General features: G+C 35.8%; 4 protein-coding genes across 8 annotated transcripts; 2 read left to right on the top strand and 2 right to left on the bottom strand.

The window, feature by feature from the left end:
• Nucleotides 1-743: 743 nt before the first annotated feature.
• On the bottom strand, nucleotides 744-6,154 carry cdc7 (cell division cycle 7 homolog (S. cerevisiae)). Of its 5 annotated transcripts, none has more exons than XM_043221724.1 (12): nucleotides 5,909-6,154; nucleotides 5,555-5,667; nucleotides 5,077-5,163; nucleotides 4,816-4,951; nucleotides 4,585-4,678; nucleotides 4,342-4,484; nucleotides 3,512-3,824; nucleotides 3,342-3,437; nucleotides 3,055-3,260; nucleotides 2,336-2,418; nucleotides 1,632-1,781; nucleotides 744-1,507 (listed from the first exon to the last, which is right to left on the bottom strand). In XM_043221724.1, exons 2-12 carry the CDS (start codon nucleotides 5,628-5,630, stop codon nucleotides 1,173-1,175), a joined length of 1,719 nt encoding a protein of 572 aa, XP_043077659.1. In that variant the 5' UTR covers nucleotides 5,631-5,667; nucleotides 5,909-6,154; the 3' UTR covers nucleotides 744-1,172. The 5 variants fall into 5 exon arrangements, with proteins under 5 accessions (XP_043077659.1, XP_043077667.1, XP_043077682.1 ...); XM_043221732.1 differs by having other exon boundaries at nucleotides 3,587-3,824; nucleotides 5,909-6,153; XM_043221747.1 differs by having other exon boundaries at nucleotides 3,761-3,824; nucleotides 5,909-6,153.
• A 482-nt stretch (nucleotides 6,155-6,636) lies between these two features.
• tceanc2 (transcription elongation factor A (SII) N-terminal and central domain containing 2) lies at nucleotides 6,637-9,617 on the top strand. The gene is made up of 4 exons (XM_043255995.1): nucleotides 6,637-6,894; nucleotides 6,977-7,118; nucleotides 7,326-7,522; nucleotides 9,283-9,617. The coding sequence occupies exons 1-4, from the start codon at nucleotides 6,796-6,798 to the stop codon at nucleotides 9,475-9,477; spliced, it is 633 nt and encodes a 210-aa protein (XP_043111930.1). The 5' UTR covers nucleotides 6,637-6,795; the 3' UTR covers nucleotides 9,478-9,617.
• Nucleotides 9,618-9,666: 49 nt separating this feature from the next.
• cdcp2 (CUB domain containing protein 2) lies at nucleotides 9,667-12,925 on the bottom strand. Its single transcript, XM_043255983.1, has 6 exons — nucleotides 12,731-12,925; nucleotides 11,723-12,070; nucleotides 11,080-11,421; nucleotides 10,649-11,002; nucleotides 10,116-10,294; nucleotides 9,667-9,981 (listed from the first exon to the last, which is right to left on the bottom strand). Exons 1-6 carry the CDS (start codon nucleotides 12,795-12,797, stop codon nucleotides 9,676-9,678), a joined length of 1,596 nt encoding a protein of 531 aa, XP_043111918.1. The 5' UTR covers nucleotides 12,798-12,925; the 3' UTR covers nucleotides 9,667-9,675.
• Nucleotides 12,926-14,028: 1,103 nt separating this feature from the next.
• mrpl37 (mitochondrial ribosomal protein L37) lies at nucleotides 14,029-19,014 on the top strand. Its single transcript, XM_043262333.1, has 7 exons — nucleotides 14,029-14,549; nucleotides 14,726-14,909; nucleotides 16,146-16,261; nucleotides 17,206-17,391; nucleotides 17,531-17,682; nucleotides 18,112-18,315; nucleotides 18,828-19,014. The coding sequence occupies exons 1-7, from the start codon at nucleotides 14,177-14,179 to the stop codon at nucleotides 18,903-18,905; spliced, it is 1,293 nt and encodes a 430-aa protein (XP_043118268.1). The 5' UTR covers nucleotides 14,029-14,176; the 3' UTR covers nucleotides 18,906-19,014.
• The last annotated feature ends 51 nt before the right edge of the window (nucleotides 19,015-19,065 follow it).

Raw genomic sequence — 19,065 nt, 5'->3', positions numbered from 1 at the left:
TTGCAGATTAAGATTGAAGCAGAAAATGACCTAGAGCTTTAAGATGTACCTGCATTTTTCTTGGCTGCTCTTTTGTGAGGGAAATATTTAACAATGTTGTTCTCTTTTGATTTTGCTTTGAGTAAATACCAGTTTTTTTCAGATGCAGTTTTTGTTTTCACACGGGGTCTCATTCACTAAACACTGTGTAATGCACATATATCAAAATTTTAGTTTTTTTTTTAGATCACTATTTACCTTTAGTACAGCTTTCAACCTTCTTAAAACAAATTCATAAAACCATAGATGCAAACTATTCCACTCACTTTTTTGACATCAAAATAGGTCACCTGAAATTTGCTAAGATCTAATGGATTGTTTTGAAGGAGGAAAGGAGAGGGGGACTTATATTCAGTTATGAAAAGGTAGACCAGTCTGATTTGTATTGGAAAAGCACTAGGCAACTGCTAGTAGGTTTTGTATGGTATTTTCTTTACTAATAAACAATCTTAAAAAAATATTTGATGAGGTCTGAAATGTGGGAACAGGGAAGACGGAGAAAGCAGAAATTTAACATTTTAGATCTAATCAGCCAATATACTCTTTACAGCACTTCATCTTTTATGACATGGGATTTTGAGAAAATATATTCCACTATCTTTACATATTTTTTGTAAATTGATGCAGTAAGACATTATTTTTTACGTGTGAAAAAGGGTTTTATTAAAAGGCAATAAATATGTATACATGTTTAAATATCTAAAAGTAACTACAATTAAGCATGTAAAACAAGTATCTTAAAAAAAAATGTGGATCATGCCACCGGTTGGCATCTTGAAGTTGTCACAGCTTATATTGTACCAGTGATGAACAATCCTACATTTATTTACAAACTAGAGAGTACAGACAACAAAATAATAGCAGCTGATTTAAAAAAAAAAATTTACAACTGTAGCTGACGTAAATGAAATCCCAAAATGTGTCAGAACTTTACATGCAAGAAGCACTCTCTAAGATGAACTGTGAACAATTGACTGTAAACAGCTTTTTATTCTCAAAAGTGAATCTTAAGAAAGCCCTAAAATAAGACATAAAACACTGCTCTGCACTGCTGTACAACATGTAGTTAGAAAATTAAATGCGTAAATGTAATTCTTTACAGAATAATACCAAATTAAAAGACGGCACAAAAATTAATCAGTCATATCTTGGAAAAGTGGATGCTGCAGTGCCATAGAAGCGGTTATCCTCGATTCTGGGTTTAAATCTAAGAGTTTGTCCAGGAGATCATACACATCATCAGGCACTTTATCCCAGCCCATCTCCCGCTGCTCTGCACTGCTTTTGAAAGAGCTCTTGTGCTTCTTAACAGGACTCCCTGCATCCTGTTTTCCTTCTGCTGGGTTATGCGAGGCTTGAAACTCAGCAGGAAGTGAGCTGTCATCCCATGATCGCAAACCTCTTAGAGTCTCACAAAGGATCTTCAGATCCAACCGAGGAAGCTCACGACTGCACACTATAGATTTACCTGCAACCAGACATACAAAATAGAATTCCAAAAACCAACTCGAGGTGCAAAATACAAGATGAGAATCAATACACAACATTATACGGAGACACCTTTACCCTTAAGCCTGTAGACAATGACTTACCGAAGGTCTTAGCGGACTCTATCGTCTCTTTAGATCCTCGGATGGTCATGATTTGAGTAAGAGCGATCAGATCATCACTGGCTTTGAAAAATGGATACCTCCCACTCAGCAGTGACAGCAATATGACACCTGCTGACCACATGTCAATAGCTGCAGAGACATGTTGCTTCATTAGTCAGAATGTATTATTGTTATTACGTGAAAATATATATCCTTTGAAATAAGCAAAACAGAATCAATCTGATTTTGAAATGTGGCTGCACTTTCAGTGTGATGTACATTTACTGTTGCTCACTGAAACTTCAGGTGAAATCTAGCCATTTGAAAAGTTAAGCACACAATGGTGAATTTTGTGTTCACCATGCAGATTTTACTTTTATACGAATTAGTCATACGACATTTCATCTTAGAGCAACACAAAATTGCTTGGTTTGAAAAGTTACTAATCCACTTTGTATCTGTGTATTACATTTTATTGTCCAATCCAGAAATGATGACATTAGCACAGAATATCAAACACAGATTTCTTGATGTGTCCAATTTTGACTTAAATCATTTCTAATGATAGTGTTTACTTTTGTGTGCCTTTATGTTGGAAGTCTAGATCAAGTGGCATTGTACTTTTCCAAGTAACGCTGGAAACTGACAAATCACATCCCAAATAACAATAAGAAACAAATAAAGATGTCTTTTGGTAGTTTTACCTGTTCCCTGATTAGGACACTTAGTCAGGACCTCAGGAGCCCTAAAGCCTGGGGTACCAGCCCTCGGAGCTACCTGCTGTTTCCTGGGAAAACAAAATGTTCTATTAAATTAATGCTGAATTGAAACACTATTCTTGGGAAAAAAAAATAAAAAATTATCCAATGGCACTTGCAATACAATTATGAATGAGAGATGTACAAATAATTGTACCTAAACAGCCTGATGTATCAAATGTGACATACATAATTTGTCTAAAGATGAGGATAATCCACATTATATAAATGATAAAAAGTAAACAAAATTCTTCAGTCCAAAAAGTGTCCATCTTGAAATACTACTTAATCATTCCTACCTTTACTTAACATTAAAACTGCATACAGACTGTGAGCCTGTGTGTTCAATTGTGTTTACATTATTAAATGAAATGTGGCCAATATCAGATTTGCACTGTTAACAAATCATGGTTCTAAACTGACCCGCATGTGCAAAAAAACGATGCATTTTATTTCTAGGTCTTAGAAATTAAGATTAAAATATTAAGAGATTTGTTTTGTTTAAAAAAATAAAATAAAATAAAATAAAATAATAATAATAATATATATATATATATATATATATATATATATATATATATATATAATTTTTTTAAATATATTTATATATAAATAGGCTTTATAAAAATAAAAATCTACTATATGACTGGATTAAGTGTATGTACCTGGACAGGCAGATGTTGCAGACCCGGTCAGTCATGTAGCAGCTGCAGGTGAGACTCGGGCTGACAGCTGGGGGTTTGGGTTTTTGACTCTCAGTCGGGGCTTTCTGTCTTTGATTCAGTGGTGTTCTCGCTGGTACTGAACAGTGTTTTGAAGAAACAATTTTGCATGGAATTAACCCTTCTCGTTTTGGTTTTGAAAACTGTCCCTGAAATACAATTTGACAGGTGAAGAGCTTATAGTTATTCAAACAGTGTCAGATGCAACCAGTGTGAAAATAGATGCTAACCTCAACTTTGTCAGTGCCAGGTTTATGAGAGTTTGTGCCATTTACGTTTTTCTCCCCAAATACAGACCGTGGTGCATTATCAAGTTCCAACAGTTCCTTTGAGAGGAAGGACATAAGTTTTGACAAGTTTGTCAAAATAAAACAATATAAGTATGTAAACTTGGACGTACAGTATTCCCCTTATTTGACTCAACCAACATCATCATCATAGAACCTTTATTTAACAAAGAAACCAGTGCAGACACCTTGCTGTGTTTAATGCGTGTAGCTGGGCATGGTCTTTTAGCAGGTGCTTTAGTGCTGGACTGTAGAGAGGTGTTTCTGGTGTTGGGTGGTAAGGGCACAAGTTTCTGTTTCCCAAATGATTCCTCCACCATCTTAGATGACCCACCACCTTTATGAGCTTTTGATTTCACCACCTTCAGCAGTTCTATCTGTGTATCAGGAGTGCCCTGTGCCAGGCCAAAATCCACTAGAGCGTACCTGAGAAAAGTGAGAGATCGAAATCAGCATGCCTCAGTTTACTTGGATCCATTCCTGTGGTTTTCAACCTATTTGATTCCGAGGCCCCCTTGCTCCATTATTTTATTTGAATACCATCCTATCCTTTTCCTAAACTAATCATGTAGCTTACAACCCCTCCAACCCAAAATTTCAAAATTCAAATCTAAATAGACTTGTGTATAAAATGTCTATAAATCAAAACTTAAAGACTTATTTCATATATTTATTAATCCAAGTTAGGAACAGAAAAGAGCAAAACTCAGGTTTCAATAAAAATCATAAAACTTCTAATTATAAAAGCCTAATGGGTTTGAAACAGCATAAAGGTGAGAAGAAAGTATCTTTATGGAAAGTACAATATTCAGCACCAAACTGGTGATATCAATATTAAAAGTTAATTTCCCCCACTTTGCTATCATCTAACACTCATTTAAGCTGGTTAGGCAATTATTACCACTACACTAGAACCACAGAAACATGAGCATCAGGTACATACTCCCTTTTTTGTCGATTGTATAGGAAATTAGTTGGTTTGATGTCTCTGTGGATGATGCCAAACTTGTGAATGTGTCTCAAGGCTTTAAGCAAGTGGAAGATGTAAAGCCTCACATCCTCAAAACTCAAGGAGCCAACAATATCCTACAAGGAATTGAGACTTTTGGGTAAAATCTTGGGTATTGGGGAAACAACTAATGGTGTATAATTATTTGGGGAAAAATCACATATCGCTGACACTTACCACAAAGGTTTGATGCTCCATGTATGGCATGACAATTACCACATGATGCTCTTTCCTGAAGCAGTACGTGACTCCCATCACATTATCTTTCCCCCTGCAGAGGGAAATATAATACAGAAATCCTCTACTGTAACTCTAAAACCCAAGACTGTTCCTCACAAGCTATCTATGCTAGAATATATAAAAATAAATGGCAATAGGACAAAACATAAACATATTTTCATTACTCACCCAGCAACAGTCAGGCACTGGAGTTCAGCAGCTATACGCACAGGGTGACTGGTAGGAATCAGGTGTTTCAATGCAAACATCCTTCTCGATCCATCGGTCATCTGTGCCTCTGCCAAATACACTGAGCTGAAAGTACCTGGAATGATGATAAAGGTCCTTAAAGGTTCGCCAATCAGCAAAGACAAGAAATCGTGTGATTTCAGGGTATTCAAAGATATCCCACCATACACTATTTAAGCAGCAAGAAATATAATGACAAACCTTCTCCAATTTTATCAATAATACGAAAAATTTGAGATAGCTGCGGCAGGACTTCATACAGGTATGCAATGTCTGTCTGAACATCCCCTAAACAAAAAAGAATCAGATCGGTTGAATTATTTTGATAAACAGTTATAAAATCATTTAAAATATCACTAAACATGCATTCCCTTGAGAAAAAGTAAAAGAAAGTTAATTCCAATTAAATGAAAATGTATTAAAGCATATGGCTGCATGTAACTTACTGGCAAGCATTTCGGGAAACCTAAATTCTACTTAAATGCTATTTTTATTAAAACTTGTATGTCAGGCATTTATATACATTTTAATTAAACAATTTTAAAGAACTAATATTAATGTTCAAATTATAATATAAAGTACTTAATAAATATACACACGAAAATGTGTGTTTCTTTAAAGCACAAGAAAAGATTGTTATGATTACGTGCACTTCTTTCTCACAAGGGTTTTCACTCACTGGGAATTCTGTGTTGGCCCCTGCCTTTTCCAACACTTTGTTGGGTGTTCCTCTGGACAGTCTGAGCTGCTTCCATTTCATCCCACAATATCCAACAGCTATAATGTGGGAAACTGTTGAATGACATTAAGTAGTATTATTCATATAAATTACAGCTTAACTGGCATATTACTAGTTGAATCGTATCTAAATAAGGCCGGCCGGCAAACAAAACACACACACACACACACACACACACACACACACACACACACACACACACACAAACAAACAAACGCCGTAATTATGATAGTAAAAACTTAATATATCTAATAGGTCGTATGTTACTGTGGTAATGACCATATTACAGCTCACCTGGTTTATTTACCGAGTTTATGAGAAACACTGTCCCAGCAAACTGTATCTGTATAAACGGTTACCGCGTAGAGTTCACAAGTTAACTTTAACTTAAAGGCTTATTCCGACATTAACACTAAATTCATCGCCCCGTATTTTTCTAAAATAAACAGCAAATATATTAATATAACGTTAACTTGCACAAACTTCCGACTTGCTAAGCTTTCTCTCTCTCTCTCTCTTTCTTTCCGGCGACTTCCAAGTCCCGCGCCAAAACAAGGCGCAGATCACGTGAACAGTACTATGCCATTTGGTCCAAGAATGCAGTTTCATTAACTCAAGACAATGCGAAGTTTACCCTTTAAAAAATTTACATTTTCATATACAGCTAAAGCTGATGCAAATGTAATGATGGATGACATTTAATATGTTTTTTCTATGATAAAAATTAAGATTATAAATCGAATGCACAAATACAATTCTCAAAATAACAGTTAAAATGCTATTGTAGACAATGTATAATGCTATTTAATTTACCCATTTATGAAACATTAACTTTTTGTAGTATTTTATCATTTCAAATAAATTAATTAGAATTTATTATCGAGATTTTAAAAACTCGTTTGACTTATTGCTAAAATGCTGAAACATAGCCGTTACACCTTTGTATTAGTAGCTTGAAGACTGGATTGTTTTTACTATGTTTTTCCATTGGCTTTTTGGCCGTCATGGGTAAGGAGGCTTTTATATTGAAAAAAAATCTGGCAGAGGCGCACTGTCTTCCGGTGTGAAGTAAAAAATCAGTTTATTGTTGTATTATATTGTTACAGTATACATATGTACAATGTGTTAAGCGAAACTAGAACGTCTGTAAGTAAACTATCGTTCATATCAGATATTTAATCATGGATAAATTTGTAGTTCGGTTACCAAAGGCAGACAAGATTAAACAGGAACCAAAACTAGAACGGAATTACAAGCAAGCAACCTTAGAGTCTCTGAGGGTAAGTGATTGTTTATTTTACCCTGCACACAATTTATCAAAATATGTGCTTTTAATCATGTAGGCATCTGTGTTTATTCAAGAGAGTGGTCGTTATTGAAGATATTGAAAGGTACAGGTCAATCCTTGAACTGCCTGGCCAGCCTAAAGAAAATATGTTGGAAGCCTTGAATGAACTGGATAAGAAAATGCCTTCCAGAGAAGTGCTGAAGACTACAAGAATCGGTAAAAGTTTATTTTTCTTTATGTTCTTGTTATATCTCTCTTTTTATTTATCTCATCAATCAACCAATCACTTTTATTTATCTAGGACTTTTACCAATACAGATTTCCGCAAAGCATTCCCCAAAAAAAAAAAAAAAAAAAAAGAAGTCACATTCTAACAAATAATAATATAAAATTCATACCACTTTCTCATTGTTTTTAATGCAGGACGCACAGTTAACAACCTACGCAAACACTCAGAAGATCCTGAAATCAAGTCACTAGCGGGGAAGGTGTATAAACACTGGAGGACCTTTATTGAGGAACATGCAAATAAACCTACTATAGAAGTTCGCTGTGACAAACAGACAGAAAGTTTAAGGAGAAATGCAAAGAAACTGCTGTCTGAAGCCACAGGGCTGAAGGTACTGATTCTAACTGGTTATTACAATTTCTTAACAACCTTTGCTTTCAATAGTTCATTGCTATTTAAAGAATTAGCTTCAAAGTTGAACCTCTGCTCCAAACCACTAGAATATCAAAATAACTACCTTATAATATACCTTCTAATGTCAATAAAAAAAGTATTTTTTCTGCCGTATTTTTGGCTTGTTTTCCAGTTCATTTACTAGAGACGCAAAATGACATATACTGCGAAATCTTCTTTTCTGAGTAATTGGTACAAATGACGAGTTTATAATGAAAACGAGAACAAATATCTGTTAATTACCAACTCTTGCTTAATTGAAAATCTGGAATTCTGAAATAAGGCATTTCAAACATTATAAGTTGATTTTTCTGAAACAGTTGGCAGATATTTCTTATATTTAATAATACATTTACTTCATTTTGCTAAAATCATTAAACTTTTATAGTTTTAGATTTTAAAGATATTTGCTCTTCAAAACAAAACCCAAATATTTAAGGAAGAACATTGGATTTCAGCAATGTGGTCTGTAGCTGTTGTTTTTAGTGGTTGAAGGGGTTCTAGTGGTTGAAAGCAGAGCTATTCAAACTTTTTTTTTTTTTTTCTTTCATTCCTATATCCACTACTAATATTATTCCACTATTTCCAACAACCTTAAAAAGTGGGCTATCATCTGTCAGTGCTATTATTTAATGTTTGACTGGTTTCCATCTTCAAGGACTATGAAATTGGAGCTGCTCTTGCATTAAATGTTGTTCAGGTTGTTGTCTTTAGAATGTAAAACCCCGTAGTGCAGTTTTTCCTCAGTGGCTTTGATGCATTTCTCAAATCATCCTTAATATATGCAAAGAAGTATGTGCATTTTGTATAAACAGCACAATGGATTTCCTGCGAAAGCCTGTAATGTACTCAAAATATTTAGTTCGTCTCTCAAAAGCAAGTATTTATAAGTAAGTAAGTCTTTGTGTAGTGGTTCACAAGCAAGATATTCAAAAGTAGTCACGTTGTCAATATTTCTGTGTACTCTGTTAGTGCTACATGATGTACTGTAAACTACAGCAACACTACTGAAATGCAGAAAGCTGGGCTTCTCATGGACGCCATATGTCAAAAGTACAATTTTACACATTACTGTATCCACAATAGTGGCCCTTATTTCATCTGAAATGCGCCTCTGTCCTTGACCTCTTCTGCTTCTTCCTCTCTTTTGCCTCTGCATCCCTGCAACCAAGCAACCCTTACTCCTCTTCTTCCTCTCAGCTGTTGATGCTGATCATTTTCATGGTGTTCATCACTCATCAGAATTTGTTACGCTGTATATTGTGTTGTCCTCTGTATATATATGCTTACCAGACAAGATATTCATGAGATGCACCTGCTATTTTAGATTCATTGTGCATTTAATGACTTATTTGATGCACTAATGACTAGATGTTTTGAGGGGTAAGACTATTACACAGGGATCTATATAATACATTTTGAAAAACATGATATTAGCAACTGAAAATGTAGGAAGCCGCAGACAAATGTACATAATCAGCTTGAATGAATGTTTCAAAGCAATCGCAGTTTGTTCAAGAAAATGAGAAACTAGATAAATGGATAATGTGGAGGTTGAACAAGCATTTTTGAAAATTTAATTTCTAATCTGAGAAACGCACCAAAGCGATTGAGGAAAAACTGTAAATATTATCATGACACAGTTGTACTTTAAATTCTTATTGTACATAAATAATAATTATTTTCCTAATGTTCTAGGTGGATCATGGACTGGTGGAGAACATAGAGAGAGAAGTGTTTCACCAAAGCTCTCGACTTGTTAGTGGAGCATACAGAAGGACTGTGAGGGCTCTCGTCTTTGCACTGAAAAACAGGCCTGATTTGAGAGCACAGGTTATGGATGGCAAACTACCAGTTAATAAATTTGTAAGCAGTCACAAAAAGAAGCTGTGAAGAATTGAAAAATTCAAATATGGGACCTCAAGAATCGTTTTTTTGTTTTAGTTTTTTTTTTTTTAACTCTTTTAACTTTCAGTCTTGTTTTTAAATACGTTTGTCTTTTATTTACATTGCATTTGTCAGAATGTTTTTTCCAAAACAGTACAAAAATAAAGATGTATCAAGTCATCATATATGCATTTTGTGGCACACCTATAGAAGCACCAGCCACACAATAGCAATTAACATGAGGATCACAGCGAGAACACAGATGCTGATGAAGATGATATCACTGGTATCGTGAGGTTCACTTTCTTCATCAGCATTCTTGTTGTTTGATTCCTTGGCCAAACGGGCCAGTTCATTAAGCCGGTTACGCTCCTCAACCGAGATGATGTTGACCATGGCCACCTTCCTCTGGGCATCACATTGCACCTCATACTCCTGAATATTCTGCTGCGGCCCATCGGAGTAGTCAATATAAAGTGAGTTCACAAGCATGGTGATGTTTTGACGTTTCTACAGAAGATCACAAGATAATGGAGCAACGTTCATTTTAGTTCAAAACCATATTACATCTTTAAGATACATCAGATATTTTAAATGTGGTATGCCAAGAAATCACTGCATGAGTGTTTCTATGTGTTTTATACCTGTCCAGCAGTTCCACAGTTGACAAAACGGGCTAGAATTTTGTAGGATGTTTCTGTCAGCTGGGCAGAACAGGATGGATTCCCAAGATAAATATTCTCACGGTCCAGCTGGGGCAAAGCCTCTCTGGAGATCTGAATCTGAAACTCAGTTCGGGTGCAGCTTACATTGACTGGCACCACTGTGAGACACAAAAACAATAATAAGATATGCAGGTTGAGTTTAATGTCCTGTGTACAATAATTATGTGAAAAATTAAAAAAAAAAATTGTACTTTTAAGGAATATTTTGGAAAACACATGCAATTCTCTTTTAAATAAATACTTTTGAAATGAGTCTCACAAAAGGTGTTCACATAGACTATTAATTTTCGCTTATGTTTAGTAATTGGCTTTCAATAATGCAATAATTGTCCTTGAAGTTACACTGTAAATGTTATTTTTGCTAAACAAACTTTTAAACAAATTACACATATTTCAGAGTGGTCATAACATTTTTGTGGGACACTGATGGAAAGTGATAAGTGAGCACTCACCTCCTATATAGGAGGCTGTGAATCCCGTAAAGGCAGAGTTCCGATCAGTGCTGAGAACAACCAATAGTTTATTCCCCTTAGAGGTCAAAGACGGAGGCTGTTCACTGCCACACCACTGACCCAATAGATTGTCCGTGTCGCTGTCCCCATCATACACAGACAAAGAGTCATAGTCGCACATGTCAGTCAGGCTGTTTCGATCCTCAAGCTCCAGAAAGGGGAGAAATAGCTTAATCCTGTACCCAGCTGCTAAAGTAATTGTCCAGTGACAGTTGATGTTGTTGGGGTAGATGTTTGGGTAGTGAGGGCTAGTTAAGTTCCCACTGATATTTTTGAGAATTTGCTGGCACTCTCCTTTAAAAACAAGAATGTCATGGAATATGTATTTGAAATTCAATTTTATAATGTCTATAAATGAAAACATGTCTCACCTGAATAGTAGTAGGCTTTAAAACCTCTCCCACCAATATTGAAGTCAGATTTGAAGACCACAAGCAGATGGTTTGATGTGGTGACAGTGTTGGGAGGTCTCTCACTACCACAGTAATTGCCCAGGTGACGGTGTTTAACAGAGGGGCCATCAAAGAGAGCGACGTAGTCAAAATTGCACCCCTCATTGTTTTCTAACTGGAAGTCAAGAAACACCAGGCTCACGACACTCCGATTGGACACATGTACAGTCCAGGAGCAATCGGCATTGTTGTTGTACTCCAGTGGATAACCTGGGCTTGAGATGACCCCCGATAGACCGGTCAAAACCCCACCACACATATCTGGTTTTGAGAAAGGAACAAATGTAAGTTTACTATATTCGTGTTTATTTTTATATTAATTTCAATTTATTATCTTGCATACTGTCATTTACCTCAAAAATCATTTAAATTCATTTCTTTGTACTTTGTTTTAGTGAAACAACGGGTATTTTAACATTTACCTTGCCCCATAGACTTTAAAAGGACTGATGGTATACACAATATTTGCTTATTTTTACAAACTAAGTGGCAATTACTGTCTATTGTAAACAACTGCATAATAATTGATATCGCACCAGGAATCTTCAGTCATACTCCTCACCTTTCCTATAGCCAACCGAGAAACCCTTGCGTGCAACATGACGGTCTGAATGGAAGATGATGGACATGACATTCCAGGACGAGCTGAACTGAGGAGGAGACACATCTCCACAGAATTTCCCAAGAAGGTTGCCTTCATCCTCAGAGATGCCGTTGTATATCTTGATGTAGTCATAAGCACAGTCTGTATGGTATTCCAGCTCAAAGTGATGGAAGGTTAAGAGTACGGAGGAGCCTTCAGACACCACAATCAGCCAGGTGCATTCAGTGTCGTAAGGATAAAAGCCTGGAAAATTAGGGCTTGACACATTGCCACTGCTTGCAGAGAGGATTCCTCCACATTTAACACCTATAAACATATTATACTGTAAAAGAATGTTATGGCAACTTCCCTTATTGTCTATAGAGAAAAACTACAATAGATCTAATTGGACATTTTATATAATTTTACACTGAAATACTGCTACATTCACAATTTTGGAAATGAGTATATATATTCACTTCTAAATGCTTATCAGTTATACACAGGGTTTTATGTACATCTTGTATTATTGCATTATTTTAGCGTCCTGTTTGGTACAATGACACCGCACTCATTTACTTATGATCAGCTTTGATTGATCATTACAAAGGTACAAAACTGATTTTAGTATTTCAGTAGGTTAATATTACTTGATTTAATTCAATTTATGTGTTTACTGTAAATTTAAGTTCAATCTGTAAAACCTAAAATGTTCATACCATATTTTAAGGATAAAGTTCTGACAACCACAGATCCTTTATTTTTAAATATGTACAGTATATTAGAGCTACACTATAAGTATGCTTTTCATACTGAAAAAAAAATTGTGGTTAAGTTAATGCTCAGAAACGTACAGGCATTAAAAACTATCAATCAATCGTCAAATTTAGGAAGCTGCCATTCAAACTTACAGAAAAACTGAGGCGTTTACAATAATACAACATTCATAGGGTGTACACTTTCACCCACGAGATCCTACCGTCCTACCTTTTTTGGAGGTGACTTTTCCAGCAATGAACAAAACATGAATGAAGACAGTCATCCTTAAAACCATGTTGTTTTTTGTAGTATGTAGTGTTTAATTTCTTCTGCGCATACTGTCCTGCAGTGTTCAGAGAGTAGAAGTAATATTAAAGCTCCTCATTCTGTGGCCTCTCGTTCTGGGGCAACTGGATAGGTGGTCCACTCTTTGGCTCTCTGACTAAATTTTAATGAGGACTATCAAATGCACACAGGTGGCTTGTCAATACACTGGTTGGAGAGAAAGGCATGAAAAGTTAATGAGTGTATCGTGCTCATGGAACAAGTGGTGTGTTTTAAGTTGATAAGAGGAAGAGACACGCAGATGACCACATGTATTACAAGCAGTGTACCGATGGGTTAAAAAATTAGCAAAAGAAAATTAGCATATGCTGGTTAAGCTGGGATGCTGGTTTAAAATGGTTTATGCTGGTTTAAGCTGGTCCTTTTGCTGGTTTATGCTTGTCACGTGCTGGCAAAGGACCGGTATAAACCAGAAAAAAGGGCCAGCTTAAACCAGCATCTCAGCATCAAAACACAGCTAACCAGCATATGCTGCTCATGAAGAGAAAAAGCACAACCATGAAGCTGTGAGTCTGAAGGATCTGAAGAGACTCTCTCTGATCTCTCATCAGGTGTTCTCCAAACTTTTCAGGCATTATGAGAAAAAACTCAATAATTGGGTGACAATAATTGTGACCAACATGAAATAGAGAAAGCGTTTATTTTTACCATGAGATTGTACTCCCACTTTCGCTTGTTGTATTTCAAGGATAGGTTAGAATTTTGTGATTTTTTTTTGGAATGAATTGGTGGGATCACCCTAACCCAACGCCCTCCCCCCATTATGGTGCCCCTGGGTGTGATGAATATTTTCTCAGTACCCTCAATACCTACCTGAGCATTGTTGCTGACCATTCTCATTCTGTAGTGGCAATTTTCAGCAAGATACTGCAGCATGGCACAAAGCTTAAATAAGTTTAAACTGGTTTATTAAACATTACAATAAGTTAAGGTACACAAATGACTTCCAGAGCAACCAAATCTCAATCCAGTAGAGCATGTTTGGGATGAGGTGAAATTAGAAATTTGCATCATGCATGTGAATTACAGAATTACAGCAGTTCAAGAGGCTATAAGGGTCCGGAACCCAAGGTGTACAAACTGGCCAGTGAATGCATTTGGCCTCGAGAATGTTTATGCAGTAACCTGTAGATGGCAGTAATCGTAAACTCTGTTAACATCCACGTTCACTGTTTTCAGAAGAAGACAGACTCCCCACGTGACTCCCCACAATCATGGCCGCCTCCTGAAAGCGACGAGAAAATGTCACAACGAAGAACACCATTTGGTTTTGTTGAACATAATCTAGTATATTAACTTCAGACACGTTATTTATGCTAGAAAAAAAAAATGTTTAAAGCAACAGTACAAAGAATCAGCACGTCGGCTTCTAAAATAACTCAAAACTGTAAATCGAAAGACTGTCATAGTGTCCTCATAATGGTTCCTCATGGACGCCGCTGCTTATACACTAGCGCTTGCTTATATGGGAAGAGTCTTCCGAGAAAAAAACCTCGAGTGGTTCATGAAATTGCTGGACTGGAGCCGATCACTTATGCCGACAGGATGCACTTCGTCCCTGGACTGGCAAAGCCGACTTTCCCACCCTGGGAACGAGGATGGAAAGAACCGCATCACTATCAAAGTCCTAAACTAGAAGATATGCCTCTGCATAAAGACAAGCCATGTTACATATTCAACCAGAGGACGAATGTGCTGGAAGGTAGTTACTGTATTTTTGTGCATTAATATGGGAAAGACAGATATTACACACACACACACACACACACATATATATATATATATATATATATATATATATATATATATATATATATATATATATATATAATAATTTTATACATAAACTAATGTACTGTGATTGTGGTTTGTGTATAGGTGTTCGACAAGCCCTGTGGCTCAGTAAGTCAGTCCTTGTTAAAGGGTTACCTGCTCAAATTCTCACCCTTGCTGAAGATCCAGCTAATCAGATTGAGAACCAAGATGAGAGAGTGCAGAACGTCATTAAAAATTCCCGACTGTGGGACACCACAGAACCCCGGCCATCCAGAGAAAGGTTCTGGTGGGTACTCTGACTGTATTATATCTCCATTCATAGCCTAGAAACAAGACTTGCCTTAAAAATTGCATCATTTTCTAATTATAAATCTTCCATTATTGAAGTGACAAGTTAATAAACTGCCTATCATGAGACCAGTGACTTAAAAAAAAAAAAAAAAAAAAAAAAAAAAAAAAGGACACACATGTTCACTGACCATCTGTCTTTTGTATATATTTGCATTACACTCATGAGCTTGGTTAGAGTTTTCAGAGTCGATCATTTGATTAATGATTTATTTACTATTGTGCCCGTGTTTTTGCTGAAGCACAGTAATGTTTGTTTTGTATTATTACGTACTGCAAATGAACTTAATCCTTAAATGAATTAGTTAAAACATAAAAAGAAAATTCTGCCTTTACCTCACACTCGTGTCATTGCAAACCTGTATGACTTTCATTCTTTGGTGGGACATAAAAGATAGTTTTAATGTTCTCTAAACTATGATAAAAGATCAAACATGCTTGGTTAATACTCCAGACGTTTGTAAGGTTACAAAAATAGCAGTGCTTTTTGTGCTGTTAAAAACCTCACAAGTTTGACTATCGCCTTTTGTCGTTAAAAAAATAAACAGTTCAGTTTCACACGAAATATGCTCAGTATGCAAACATCAACCACAGTGTTATTTTTTGTATGTGATGTCTAGGTGTGGGTAAATGAAGGTGTGCAGTTCATGCAGTTCACTTCATCTTTGCACCATAAACAGACTCACGCTTGCATGCCAGCTACTGTCCCCTCTCACCCAGTGCTTCATAATTGGCTCAACAGCTTCAATATGGAAGGTGGCATTTGGCCCAGGCCGCGTCGCTCTGATGGTGTTTTGAATTTAATGACGGTCATTAAACACGGGCCAGTCTGCATCCCCAGCAGGCAGCGGCTGTGTAAAGCCTTTATTAATTAATACTGCTCCTGGGAGGTCTGCCATTCATAAGAGCCTCTTTGATATCTCTCATCTCCCTGGTTCAAATCTGCCCTTTGGCGGCTGTTTTATCTTCCAACTGCTGCTGGCCCTTAACATTTTCCTTCTCACAAAAACCCGTCACGCCGCAAGCATTAAAAGGCCATATTGACATTGACACAAAATGACATGACACTTGGGAACATGCGTTTAGTGAATTGGAAATGTTCACATCCTGTTTTGTATGAACCGTTAAAGAGTTAATAAAATGAGTATCATGTGTATTTTCTTTTCCTCTATAGTCCCTCACTTTTGAACGGACTGCTTCACCTGTGTGGAGGCCTGCAGGTCACTCATCCTGAGCTGGCCAAGAGAATTCTTGCTGAGAAATACAGTTTAGCAGCAACCTGGAAGAGAGGTGGGTGTATAGTGTATTTGGCAACAGTTTAAGGGCCAGGTTTATACTGGCTGTAATATTTATTTATTTGTTTCTGTGTTTACACACACATAGAACATTTTGATATTATATGCTCACCAAGGCTGAATTTATTTGCTAAAAAAATACAGCGAAAACATTAAGCGAAATATTATATTTTATGTCTAAAATGCGATATATTCCTATGATGAAAGTTCAATTTCAGTATTGTCACTCTAGTCTTCAGTGTCACATGATCCTTCTGAAATCATTCTATGCTGAATCGGTGCTTAGAGAAACTTAGTATCTATGTTAAAAACAACTGTAGCCTAATATTTTTGTGAAAACCACGATTTCAGAATTCCTTAATGAAATACAAACAGCATTTATATGAAATCCTATATAGATGTATTTGCTGTCATTTTTGTTCATTCTAACAAATAAGTTCAATTAACAAAAAAGCTTAGTGATACCAAATTTGGAAGCTGTAGTACTTAAAATGGATGAATTAGTATAATCAGTTAGTTATTGCATATGTTTGATATAAGTTAATGACTATAAATTAAGTGTGGACAATATATTTAATATTTGTTTTTGAAAATGTGTCTATATATACAAAAGAAATATATAAATAACACGCATATATTATGTGATTATGTTAAGAAAAATGTTATGTATCAATTATTCAAAAAAAAAAAAAAATAAATTAAAAAAAAAAAAAAAAAAAAAAAAATATATATATATATATATATATATATATATATATTATAGGAATATGAATATATAAATGTATAAATGTTTTCAAAATATATACTCTGTGTACATATATATATATATATATATATATATATATATATATATATATATATATATATATATATATATATATATATATACACACACACACACACACACACACACACAGAAATGTATCCATCTATTCCCAGGAGAGGACCTGTTTCAGGTCAGAGGTCAGAATGGGCTGCTGTTGAACTCCATGAGTCCCTTACCGGTGGTGGCTGGACAGGAGCAGATCCAGAGCACTGCTGACCAGGCTCTGGAGACCTTCTACCCCATTGCGCCCACCATTGACCTTCAGAACACACGGGTTTACCAGGAGAAGAATGACACAGGTCAGCCACTGACTTCATTTACAATCACTCCGCAAATTCCTGAAAAACAACAACTGAAAGTCATAATTTGAAATCAATTTCACATTGTGGCAAAAAGAAATATTAACTGTTAATTATTTCCTTATTTCCCTTTTGCCAGGATTCAGAGAGGACTATCCTTACCCTCATGCCCACACTCTCTTCTTAATGGAGATGGGAAATACCCCAAAACTCCTTCCTGAACAGCTCCGTGCTAAAATGGTTATGTTCAGCTTTGGAAATGCACTGGCTCGAGCACAAGCCTTGTACGGGGTAAGATCCTTGCGTCTTTAAAACATTTATCACAGCTAATGAAAAAGGCTTGGTAACTCGATGAGCACTGCTGTTTTTTTGTTTGTTAAGAAATTAATATTTTAAAATATTTTAATATTAAAAAAACTATCATGGTTTCTACAGAAACTTTAAATAACATTTTTACTTGGTCTTAATTGTTTTTAACATCAATAAAATCTCCAAATGGCATTGTTTTAGTGTAAAATGTATGTAGATAATTAAGTGTTTACTTATCCTATATTGGGACATATAAATCTGATTCTAGATTTTTCTTGCGTTAATTTAGTAAACATGGCACGACGTAGTCGGCACGTGTGGACGGCATGTCGTGAATATTTACTTTGTACATTACTTTGCATGTTGCAATGTAATGTAATTATATGAAAAAGAATTCTTATCTTTTTGCAGAAGGAGCCCTGTGTCCTGGAGAAGCCCATTGTGGTGCAGAGCGTGGCCACTAATGGCCGTCTTTTCCAGTTTGTGGTGTTTCAGCTCAACACGACTGACCTGCAGTCTGACAGTGGAGTGAAGAATCTGGCGTGGGTGGACGAGGACCAGCCTCTGTATGAGTTTGCCAAGGTCAGGCCTCTCATCAAGAAGAAAGTTGTGCAGGTAAAGAGTTCATTCAGATGAATTACCTTTGACTATCCAGATTGGGCCTGCTTCGTTGAAAGAAATTGTGCAAGACTGATAATAGTAAGAAGTGTTTCTGAGCACCAAATCATATTAGAATTAGTTCTGAAAGGAAAAATCATGTCTGATAAAATTTCAGCTTTGAGCTTTTTTTCAGCTTTCAGAAATTAATTAATTGAAATACTTTAAAATGTAAAGTACGCTTGTTCTGTTTTAATCAAAATATTACTGTTTTTTTTTTTTTTAATTAAATAAATTTAGCCTAGGTAAGCATAAGAGCCTTAAAATACTTGGTTAAATGTGGCTAACCAATTGAATAGTTTAATCTGCAGAAAGCCATTTTATTCTTTGCTTAAAATTAATTGTTTGCTTAGAAAGCACTAAACAAGACTTGGAGTTCTGTGCTTAACAAATGCAAATTTCAGTAACTGAGGTGTCAGGTTTTTTATTGTTGCTTTTTTTGACTGAACATATCATGCTCTTCATTATAGGTCCCTGCTGGTTTGTCAGGATATCAGCCTAACACCTTCAAGAAGTTCCTGGCATTCTACTTACACGGAGCAGTGTGAACAGACCTTTGGCAGAATTATGCCAGCATTATTTCAATATGTCAATCTCCCATTATTAAAAAAATAAGAAATAAGAACTGTGAATAAAATCTTGGCGGTTGAGACTAAACATGACTGCTCATTTGAATATCTCTTAACTAATATTGACAGAAACATTTGT

This window comes from Puntigrus tetrazona, chromosome 2, assembly GCF_018831695.1.
Source record: "Puntigrus tetrazona isolate hp1 chromosome 2, ASM1883169v1, whole genome shotgun sequence".
In the NCBI taxonomy this organism is placed as follows: Eukaryota; Metazoa; Chordata; class Actinopteri; order Cypriniformes; family Cyprinidae; genus Puntigrus; species Puntigrus tetrazona.
The sequence above is the reverse complement of the archived record's forward strand: the minus strand, read 5'-3'. Positions and strand labels throughout refer to the sequence as shown.

Excerpts from the sequence above, each read along its gene's own strand:
- mrpl37 (XM_043262333.1), top strand. The coding sequence starts at position 14,177 with ATGTTTAAAGCAACAGTACAAAGAATCAGCACGTCGGCTTCTAAAATA. Across the intron at positions 14,550-14,725 it reads GAGGACGAATGTGCTGGAAG|GTGTTCGACAAGCCCTGTGG; the intron begins GTAGTTACTGTA and ends GTTTGTGTATAG. Across the intron at positions 17,683-18,111 it reads GAGCACAAGCCTTGTACGGG|AAGGAGCCCTGTGTCCTGGA; the intron begins GTAAGATCCTTG and ends ATCTTTTTGCAG.
- cdcp2 (XM_043255983.1), bottom strand. The coding sequence starts at position 12,797 with ATGGTTTTAAGGATGACTGTCTTCATTCATGTTTTGTTCATTGCTGGA. Across the intron at positions 11,003-11,079 it reads TAAAGCCTACTACTATTCAG|GAGAGTGCCAGCAAATTCTC; the intron begins GTGAGACATGTT and ends TTGTTTTTAAAG. Across the intron at positions 10,295-10,648 it reads CACAGCCTCCTATATAGGAG|TGGTGCCAGTCAATGTAAGC; the intron begins GTGAGTGCTCAC and ends TGTGTCTCACAG.
- tceanc2 (XM_043255995.1), top strand. The coding sequence starts at position 6,796 with ATGGATAAATTTGTAGTTCGGTTACCAAAGGCAGACAAGATTAAACAG. Across the intron at positions 6,895-6,976 it reads CAACCTTAGAGTCTCTGAGG|AGAGTGGTCGTTATTGAAGA; the intron begins GTAAGTGATTGT and ends TGTTTATTCAAG. Across the intron at positions 7,523-9,282 it reads CTGAAGCCACAGGGCTGAAG|GTGGATCATGGACTGGTGGA; the intron begins GTACTGATTCTA and ends CTAATGTTCTAG.
- cdc7 (XM_043221724.1), bottom strand. The coding sequence starts at position 5,630 with ATGGAAGCAGCTCAGACTGTCCAGAGGAACACCCAACAAAGTGTTGGA. Across the intron at positions 4,485-4,584 it reads TGGAGCATCAAACCTTTGTG|GATATTGTTGGCTCCTTGAG; the intron begins GTAAGTGTCAGC and ends AATTCCTTGTAG. Across the intron at positions 1,782-2,335 it reads GTGTCCTAATCAGGGAACAG|CTATTGACATGTGGTCAGCA; the intron begins GTAAAACTACCA and ends ATGTCTCTGCAG.